We start from the raw sequence: 10,786 nt of genomic DNA on the forward strand, positions 1-10,786 counted from the left end.
CGCCTTCAACAGGCTGCCCCACATGGCCCAGTTTCTCCAAACCAAGGCCTCACTGGGGTCTCCTTTGCCAGGGGATATCTGGGAGGATACACACTTTAGAAACGTTTTCAATAGAACAGAAGGAAAGTGAATTAATTTTATGATTATGTCCTTATGTCCTGTCCTAGTTAAAGTCAGTTCCCCTTTCATCCAGGTTAGTCCTGAAATGTCTTCAGGTGTGTCGGGGAGTGCAGATGGCTCCACTGCAACTTGCTGAAGACCCAGATGAAAGCTTGACTCTAAATAACCCAGAGGAATTTTCAGACAACATCCCCAAACGGTGATAAGGATCTGGATAATGGTCATTACAGCATCAATCCGAATTCCAACACTTTCTGGGTATGTGGGCCTAAGCAGGTGATTCAATCTCTCTAAACCTTGTCTGCAAAATGGAAAAAAAAAATAGCACCAGCCTCATGAGGCCTTTGTGGTGATGACAAGCTGCAATGAATGTTAAGTTAAGCACATCACCTGACACACAGTAAGGCTCAGTAGAGGCCGTTCATTATACAAGGATCCCTTCAGAAAAAAAGGAGAAATAGAAAACCTTATAGGAATAGAGTTTGTTTTCCATTCCTATAAGAAGAAAGAGGGAGGGAGGGAGAACGAGAGAGAGGGAGAGAAAGAAGGGAAGGAAAGAAAAGAAAGGAAATAGAATTATCACATATTTGTTCTAACCTAACCAAGCCAATGATGGGGGCAAAAAGCACTTAAAACTTGATCTCTCACAAAATAGTCTTTTAAACCTCTTCTACTGTGAGATAACAAACATTGAAAAGAACATAAAACATAGATGCACAGCTACCCTACCACCTGGACAAGAAACGGGCTGCTGCCAGGCATCTAGAAACACCCCTGTGCCCCCAACCGCTATGCTACACCCTTCTTCACCTCCACTGCTAAGTTCATAATCCTTTATCTATCATCCCCACATGTTGAAGATGGCTCCCTTCATAATTCTTACATTCAATTCCAAAATTCTGAAACTGTCTGGTAAACTTACCCAGGGTGAGCAGATTCCCTGGAGTTCTGGAAGTGATTATTTGTTCCATTTATATAGGATTGAAGCTCTGATTTTGGGCAAATCTTGCTATTCAAGCAAGAGACGCTGTGCATTAATCAAGCTGGAAGTGATCTCTTTGCCCAGATAGACCAAGAATGTATCCTGAGAATGACCCTGTGCAGTAACAGAGTGTCCTACCCTCCAGTTCAGCACAGGAGAGGGGAAAAATCAGGGTGCACAGAAGGAAAGAGAGCCAGAGGCAGAAGACTCAGCACAGGCATTAGCCATGAGGGATAGGAGAGAAGAGGAATTCCAAAGACTGCTTCTGGTCGCTAGTTAGGGTAGTGCTATCATGGATGGAAATGGCAAAGAAGGCAGAGTGAGGTGGTGATGGAACAACTTCAAACTTAGCCTAAGAGAGGCTCAGGAACCTGCCTCACTGAGTCCTGGACGTCCCTTACAACGTTTTGCCAGCTGACATTAACACAGCCACATGGAGCTCAGGACTCCCAGCCCAGGCTCTCGGCAGCCCCAGCACGTTGCAGATTTCAGTGTGTACAGGAACCACCTGGGGATCTTGTTAAAGTGCAGATGCCCATTAGGTAGCCTGGGGTGGAGCCTGAGACTCTGCGTTTTCTCTCTCTCTCTTTCTCTCTTTCTTTCTTGGATCTCACTCTGTTGCCGAAACTGGAGGGCAGTGGCACAATCGCTGCTCACTGCAGCCTTGACCTCTCAGACTCAACCCTCAATCTCCACCTCAGCCTCCCAAGTGACTGGGACTATAGGTGCGTCCCACCATGCCCAGCTAATTTATTTATTTGTTGTAGAAATGGGGTCTTACCATGTTGCCCAGACTGGTCTCCAACTCCTGGGCTCAAGCAATCCTCCTGTCTGGGTCTCCCAAAGTGCTGGGATTACAGGCATAAGCCACCACACCCGGCCAGTTCTGCATTTCTAACAAGCTCCCAGGTCATATGGATTCTGCTAGCCCAAGTCCCACACCCTGATCTGCAAAGGGGTGCCAGGGATTTCTGGCTCTGCATCCTCTCCGCAACCACCCAGCCCACAACAAAGCCACAGCCAAGACTCTGGGGAAATGTTGAGTCCAATTAAGTGTCCTAGAGCCAGACAGAGAAACTGCCCTGGAAAACAATTTTAAGTCCAACAGCTGCTTGAACTTTGATGCTTGCTAGAGAAGCTCTCAGCACTGCTGGGAAAGCCAGCCTTGGAGCTTTGCAGCCTGAATCAGCTCTGAGAAAAGAAAGCAACCGGAGTCCCGGCTCCAGGACTGAATCTCACCTCTCCAAACCCCTGCCCGACCTCCAGCCTTTCCTGGCTGAAAGCAGAAAGAGAAAACACCCAAACGCCCCTCCAGGGAAGAAGGGTGTGCAAAGATTTGCATATTTACCTTCCAAGTGCCCAGGCCCACAATGGGCATCTTGGCTTTGGTACTGAGCTCCACAAAGGTGGCCATGGTTGGTGCAGAAATGATTCTGAGTGAGCAGGTAGAAGTCTCACGTCCTGCTTTTTGTTGTTTTTGAGACAGTCTTGCTGTGTCGCCGAGGCTGGAGTCCAGTGGTGCGATCTCAGCTCACTGCAGCCTCGGTCTCCTCGATTCAAGCAATTCTCCTGCCTCAGCCTCCCGAGTAGCTGGGATTACAGGCGCCCAGTGCGACTTCCAGGTAATTTTTATGTTGTTAGTAGAGACAGGCTGGTCTCAAACCCCTGATCTCAGGTGATCCACCCACCTCGGCCTTCCGAAGTGCTGGGATTACAGGCATGAACTACCGGCCTGGCTACGTGCTGCTTATGAAGGCTGGTGTTATCTATAGTGGGAGGAGTTGGAGCCTGGCCCCAGTAGCTTTCCTGCCATAAGCAAATAGGAAATCCATTCCAGGCTTTTGTGAGATTGAGGATTGTGTGACTGAATTATTAATCACCGCACCCTTGTGCAAAGCTCTCTGTTTGGTAACAGCATCATTAGAGTTTCTGCTTGTTCACCATGACTCAACAAATTTAACACACCCAAAAGTTGGAAAGTAGGCAGGGAGAGAGAAAGGAAGGAAAGAAGAGTTGGGGGAGGGAGGGACAGAAGCCTGGCCAACATAGTGAAACCCTCTCTACTAAAACTACAAAAATTTGCCAGGCACAGTGGCACATGTCTGTCATCCCAGCTACTTGGGAGGCTGAAACAGGAGAATTGCTTGAACCCGGGAGGCGGAAGTTGCAGTGAGCCGATCGTGCCACTGCACTCCAGCGTGGGCGAGAGAGTGAGACCCTATCTCAAAAAAGAAAGAACGAAAAAGAAAGAGAAGAGAGAAGAGAGAGAGACAGAGAAAAGAAAGAGACAAAGCAAAGCAAAGCAAAGAAGGAAGAAAAAACAGCGGCTTTCTTTCCCTGTGATGGTTTCCTCTGTGAAATGGAGTCTAGGGAGGAGAGGTGAGAAGCAGTGTTTCCATTTTGAAAGTTGCAATTGCAGGTTCAATGCAGAGATGGTCAAATCCTGAGCTGATTAGAGTCAGCTGTAACTAGTTGGTAGTCAGCAATCTAGGGAACATGATACAGACCTGGGCCATGCTGTGACACACCATGACAGGCCAGGGCCACGTCACAGCATCAGCTTCGCCTTGCGGGTAGTGGGTTTTTCTGTCTTCTTCGCGTTCTTGTTTATGAGTTGGGTTTGATTGATAATTGAAATGGACTTGAACCTCTAGGCTGTGGCTTATGACAGCTCATAGAGGGCCATTGGCATGATATTTTGCACCTGTGAGTGAAATATCTTAAATTTCATTGATGTTTGTTAAATTATCTACTTTGACATTAATAATACATGCATGGGCCGGGCATGGTGGCTCACGCCTGTAATCCCAGCACTTTGGGAGGCCGAGGAAGGTGGATCACTTGAGCTCCAGGGTTTGAGACTGGCCTGGCCAGCATGTTGAAACCGTGTCTCTACTTAAATCCAAAAATTAGCCGGGCATAGTGACACATAGCTGTAGTCCCAGCTGCTTTGGAGGCCTGAGAATCACTTGAATCTGGGAGGGAGAGACTGCAGTGAGCCCAGATCATGCCACTGCACTCCAGCCTGGGCATGAGAGAGACCCTCCCAAAAATAGATACATAAATACATGCATGCCTCATCATCTGGTGGCCACAAAGTCTCCTGGATCTGCACATGGGGCACCTTATTTTCCCAGTGTATACTGGATGACATGCAGTGCTAGTATTGTTGAAACATTAAATCCTTAGTGACCGTCAAGCTAAATAACAGAGAGAGGTCCCTAAAAGAAAAATATTTCTCTGGGAATAGAGCACTGCAATGGGAATACGCATGCCAGAGGAAAGTATGTGTACATTTGGGAAAATAAAGGAAGACAAAAATTTTTCAAGGAAAAAATGAGGATTATCTAATTGCTTTGAAATAATTAGCCTTGGCTACAAAGATCAATCATGCAAGTGTTAGTCTGAGGTTGGACAGGCAGTCGTTCACAAGTCCTTGCAGAGTATGTTTTGTGTTCAGTTGCAATGGGCTTTGTTGAAGGTTGTGGTTTTTGCAGTCTTGGTAGTTTTGGCTTTCAGGTGTACAACCATTAGAACCCTCCTTTCATGGCCTTCCCAGCTGTGTTTGTTAGAGTCTTTTTTTTGTTTTTTAATATTAGTGACTTCATTTTGATTCTGACCATTTTCACGTGATGCACAGAAGAAAGAAATGTGTATTATTCATAATAATATTCCTTGGAGAACCACTTAACTATGATTCGGTGAGGAGGGAGATCTTTTTTAGATAATTAAGATTAAGAAGGTATATCGATTAGCTGTTTTTGTGTAACAAACCAACTGGTTATAACAGCAACCATTTATTTGCTGGTGATTTTGTGGGTTGGCAATTTGGGCAGGAAGCAGCTGATAAGTCAGTCTCAGAACCACGTGCTGTCAGCTTGGTTTCCTCACCTCTGTGGGCTTCACTGGGGTGGACTGGGATGTCAGGGAAGGCAGGGACCCTTCTTCACATGTTTTTCGTTTTCCATGAGGCTAACTTGGACTTGTTCATAGGTAGCAGCATCGTAGGAGGCCTACTCTCGGAATGTGTGCAGAGTCACCTGTCACCTTCTATGGATCAAAGCAAGTCTCAAGGCCAGAACAGGGCCAAGGAGTAAGGGAATAGATTCCACCTCTTGAGGGGATTGGTTACAAAGAATTATGGCTATTCTTAATCAACCCCAGAAGTTGTCATAAGAGTTTTGATTAGCTACTTTCTAGCTTCATGAATTTACCAATGTATTCCTGGTTTTCTACCTTTAAGAAACTCTTATTTTTTCAATCCGATGAATCTATGTGCATAAATTACTTTGTTAAAAATAAATATATGCAAATTGAGAGACAATTATTTTGTAGAAGGAAAATGAATGGGGAGTAGTGCCACTTTTCATTCTCACATCCATTTCTCTAAGAAACAGAGGAAACAGCAACGAATACACCTGAAACAGGGAGGAAAAGAACAATTCCAAGAATTGTGGGAGTGAAGAGAAGTTTCTGGACAGAACAGTGTGAGCCAAGGGGTGGAAGAGACCAGGATACATTGGAAGAACGGGAAGAAGCCAGTGTGGGAATGTACAGAGAGTAGACTTATGGGTGCCCAGCAGAGTTAAAGCTAGAGTGGTATGCAGGTACCAGAGGGTCAGGAGCTGCAAAGCTGTGATCACGGAGGTGGATTTGCCATGAAACTAACAAAACTTGACCTTCAGTTGCCCTCACTTGCCTGAGCACCATCTTAGACTTTGTACCTAACATTGAATTCTTAATTTTGTATTCTTTTTCTTTAAAAGAAAACCCTAATTGTACAACGTCAGGATCACAAAATCTGAATCCACCTTGTATGTTAACATTTTTTGTCTTTATTTGAGAGCACCAAAGTTTTGTTTTTTATTTTTCAAAAATCTTTTTATTATGAAATATTTTGAAAATATGCAAGGTCCTCACTTTCTCTCCTTGTGCTCTATTTGTTTTAAAAATCGTATCATAGCTGGGTGTGGTGGCTCACACCACCTGTAATCCCAGCTCTTTGGGAGGCTGAGGCAGGAGGACTACTTGAGGCCAGGAGTAACATAGTGAGACCCTGTCTCTATGAAAAATACAATAAACAATTAGCCGGGCGTGGTGGCACATGCCTGTAGTCTCAGCCACTCAGGAGGCTGAGGCCAGATGATTGCTTGAGCCCGGGAGCCTGGATAACAGAGTAAGACACTGTCTGAAAAAAAAAAAAATCACTTTCTCTCTCTAGTTTCCCACCCTCCGGATTCTGCTGATTATCGCATTCCCAGAAATGTATTTATCATGTCACTCTATCCCCCGAATGTCTTGGCAACACTTAATAAGACCTAGAGGCTTGATAAAATTCAGATCCAATTTTTGTTTTGTTTTGTTTTTTGGCTATTTCCTATGTGCTGTGTTCTTCTGTTCCGGTGGAATGACTGGCTGCCTCTTTATTTGTATTTATTTATTTGTATTATTTATAGTAGTCATTGATGATCATTCCTTAAATCCATTTTTTTCATTACATTACAAAACAGTGAAATACTAATTCCACCATTCTTTCTTCATGTATTAGCTGGCATACTTCTTTAAGGAGAAATTTATTTGGCTACCCTGAGGTATAGTTTGTATAGGAACACTGAATAATGATTGATTCATTCTTTTATTTTAGTTTTTAAAATGAGGTTTCCAAGCACCCTCCAAGATGACCGATTAGTTGTAATTTAGTGTTCTTTGAATTCATGAATTTAAATATATTCAATGTTATAATCTATTGCTATTACTGATGCTCAAATTATCCTCTTTGCCACTAAGAGCACTTCAAATTGGCTTTTGCATTCTTTTCATGTACTCTTTATAGTCTTTGGTAACTTCATTGCTTTCCTGTTCCAGACCTACATTTATCCAAGGAGACTTGGTTCCTTTTAGTGGAAACTGATATTTAGAAACCACAATTTGGGAACTAGAACCATTCTTTGCAATTGAATTGAATCTTGCTTCCAAGCCTTTTCAGTAGAAAGAGGTAGGAAATAACTTTTTAAAAACCTACCATGTATGTTGAGTAATACAAGAAACAATTAGCCAGGCGTGCTGGTGCACGCTTGTAATCCAGTTACTCGGTAGGCTGAGGCAGGAGAATCACTTGAACCTGAGAGGTGGAGGTTGCGGTGAGCTGAAATCACACCATTGCACTCCAGCCTGGGCAACAAGAGTGAAACTCCATCTCAAAAAAAAAAAAAAAAAAAAAAATCGTGACTTCAAATGGACATTTCTGATTCAAGTTAAGAACTGCAAGGCTTAATCTCACCTGTCTTATGTTTCTTCATTCTCTCACACTGACTATCTCACTTCCCAAAGATACAAACATAATTGCTAATTTGCTTGATTTCACAATGTACATGCAATAGTACTAAAAACACAACACAACCTACACACTCTAATTACTGAAAACAATTTTTTTTTTTTTTTTTTGAGGCGGAGTCTCACTCTGTCGCCCAGGCTGGAGTGCAGTGGCCAGATCTCAGCTCACTGCAAGCTCCGCCTCCCGGGTTTATGCCATTCTCCTGCCTCAGCCTCCCCAGTAGCTGGGACTACAGGCGCCCGCCATCTCGCCCGGCTAGTTTTTGTATTTTTAGTAGAGACGGGGTTTCACCGTGTTAGCCAGGATGGTCTCGATCTCCTGACCTCGTGATCCGCCCGTCTCGGCCTCCCAAAGTGCTGGGATTACAGGCTTGAGCCACCGCGCCCGGCCTGAAAACAATTTTAAAGTATTGAAAATTTAAGAGCCTTTAGGCTTATTTATTCTGTGAACCCTGAAAATTTGAGACAGGTCTCAGTTAATTTAGAAAGTTTATTTTGCCGAGTTTGGAGGACACACACCCACAACACAGCCTCAGAAGGTCATGATGACCTGTGCCCAAGATAGTCAGAGCACAGCCTGATTTTATACATTTTAGGGAGACATGAGGCATCAATTAACATATGTAAGATGAACACTGGTTCCATCCAGAAAGGGAGGGGGCTTCCAGATCATAGGTAGATAAGAGACAAATGGCTGCATTCTTTTGAGTTTCTGATTAGCCTCTCCAAAAGAGGAAATCACATACGCATTTATCTCAGTGAGCAGAGGGGTGGCTTTGTTTGTTTGAAATGAAGTTTCGGTCTTGTTGCCCAAGCTGGAGTACAATGGTGCGATCTCAGCTTACTGCAACCTCCGTCTCCCGGGTTCAAGTGATTCTCCTGCCTCAACCTCCCAAGTTGCTGAGATTACAGGCATGTGCCACCATGCCTGGCTAATGTTTTGTATTTAGTAGAAACGGGGTTTCGCCATGTTGGTCAGGCTGGTCTCGAACTCCTGACCTCAGGTAATCCACCTGCCTCGGCCTCCCATAGTGCTGGGATTACAGATGTGAGCCACCGCACCAGGCCCAGAGGGGTGACTTTGAATAGAATGGGAGGCAGGTTTGTCTTAGCAGTTCCCAGCTTGACATTTCCCTTTAGCCTAGTGATTTCGGGAGCCTAAGATGTATTTTTTTGACAATTCTATTTTGGTTTTAAATTCCAGGAGTTCCTTTTCAAATGTTTTGTTTTAGAATTATGTTCCAAAGCCAAATATGCATAGTTTCAAATTCAAATATACAAATCAGGTTATTTTCAGAGCAGTCTGCTTCTTACCCCTGTCAGAGTCCTGAATGCAAAAAGGCAATGGGGAAATATTTTTCTTAAGTCGTGAAGAAAAAGAACTTTAAACTCAGAATTTTCAATCCAGCCAAACTGCCGTTTAAATGGGAGACTATAATAATATTCATACACATGAAAGCCTCAGAAAATTTATCCCACAATGACTTACAATCATTAAAATGTTTTTGCTTTATTTCCTGTGATCATAAGGTTCTAGGGGTTAGAAATATTTTCTTCTGAATCAAGTTATTAAAGTTAGCATTTATACAAAAATAATTTTTAAGCATAAATACTTAAATTTTTGATAAACCATTAAACATCTAATATAAAATTCCACTGGAACTTTATCTCTATGTAACATAAATGGAGATTTTTAAAAAATTTTATTTATATCTGCAAGTGCTGTAAGAGTTAACTTCAGCAGGCCTGAATTAGCCTGATACATTTTATTAAAATAATAAAGGCATCTCCCTGGCATAAGCTGTGAACCGTAATGACTGGCAGTGTTTCTTTGTGACTTTGGGTCTGAGGAGTTGCGTGGCAGTTTGTGTCAGTTTTGTTGTTGATAACATTGAAATTGGTGATGTGCATCTCAGTATAAATTCTTACAGGGCTCTGTCCTTTCTAGTTATGTAACAAGAAAATTCTGATGTAGGCAAAAAGATTAGATTCCATTTTTGACTCTTTAGTTCTAATGGATTCTGTACATATATTTGTGGTTCTGATTCAAGAATGTCCTGGTACAACCCTTGGAGAAAGGAAGAAAACTTGGAGCCCAGACCAGCTCCTCCAGACCCCTTGCTGGAGACAGCCTTTGACTATTACAAACAGTCTCACTTCTAGGCTGTTTCTCTATTGTTTTCTTTTCCTATAGTCACCTGTAGATTTGTAAGCCTTGCCATTTTGGATCATGAGAGCCTTTCTTAGCATTTGAATCCCATCTAGCTGTGGAATCCAAGGCCTTTTACAAATGTGAAAGTGGCCTGGGATGGAGAAAAAACTCTTCTTTTACTTCTTTACACACACACACACACACACACACACACATATATACTTTAAGTTCTGGGATATATGTGCAGAACATGCAGGTTTGTTACATAGGTACACATGTGCCATGATGGTTTGTTGCACCCATCAACCCATCATCTACATTAGGTATTTCTCCTAATGCTACCCCTCCCCTAGCCTCCCAACCCCCGACAGGTCCGAGTGTGTGATGTTCCCCTCCCTGTGTCTTTGTGTTCTTATTGTTCAACTTCTTTTACTTCTATTCGATGCAAGGGCACACTGTATATTACTGTCTAGCCCTGGTAAAGAGCTGTTTGGGGTAATAGAATTCATTTAGGGAGACATGGGGATGTGACTGTGGAAAGAATGCAAATTAAACTGATTAATATCAGAATATGTGATAAAATGCATGGAATACTGGTATTTCCGTTACCTGAAAATACAACTGGTATGGATATAATCTCTAAAAGGAAATTCCTCCCCCTACTGGGTAAGATTAAAAAAATAACTTGTAGATTTGGTTTTGTTCAGTATTAATTGGACATGGAAACTGGGAGCCTTGAGAGTTGCCTAAGCCAACTCAAATAGTAAATCTGAAACAATATCAACAATCAATAAGAAATGACAGCCCTAACTAGGGAAATATTAGATGCACATGTGTTAGTGTACACAAACACCATGTACAATAGCCTGTCGTGGTCAGTAAGAAAGGCTGACCCATTCATGGCATGGCAGTTCACTTCACAATAGAATAGAGGAAAAGCAAAACTGTGTCCCCAACAGCCTTACCAGTGCCTGACCTGGTCCAGACTCTTCTACTGATACAACAAAGTAAAGACAACTGGTAATTGATCTGTAATTAATCTGGCTAATTCACCTCTCTCCATATCAGTCACCAAGGTGAGCCAACAATTTTCTCTGACGTAGAATGATCGCCCTCATGTGTTTACTATACTACCTCAAAAATATTTCAACTCTCCCATGTATTTTCTTTCTTTCTTTCTTTTTCTTTTTCTTTTTTTC

General features: G+C 42.8%; 1 protein-coding gene across 2 annotated transcripts in view; it reads right to left on the minus strand.

The window, feature by feature from the left end:
• The window catches only part of AKR1B10 (aldo-keto reductase family 1 member B10), a 50,841-nt gene extending 47,920 nt beyond the window's left edge, over positions 1–2,921 (minus strand). The window contains exon 1 of one of the 2 annotated variants that reach the window (XM_033193011.1): positions 2,451–2,921. In XM_033193011.1, the coding sequence (XP_033048902.1) occupies positions 2,451–2,516 (66 nt within the window). In that variant the 5' untranslated portion in view covers positions 2,517–2,921. The remainder of the gene's footprint in view (positions 1–2,450) is intronic. The other variant, XM_033193010.1, reaches the window with a different exon arrangement.
• Between the last annotated feature and the right edge of the window lie 7,865 nt (positions 2,922–10,786).

The sequence above is a fragment of the Trachypithecus francoisi genome, unplaced genomic scaffold (assembly GCF_009764315.1).
Source record: "Trachypithecus francoisi isolate TF-2019V2 unplaced genomic scaffold, Tfra_2.0 Lachesis_group4, whole genome shotgun sequence".
Lineage (NCBI taxonomy): Eukaryota > Metazoa > Chordata > Mammalia > Primates > Cercopithecidae > Trachypithecus > Trachypithecus francoisi.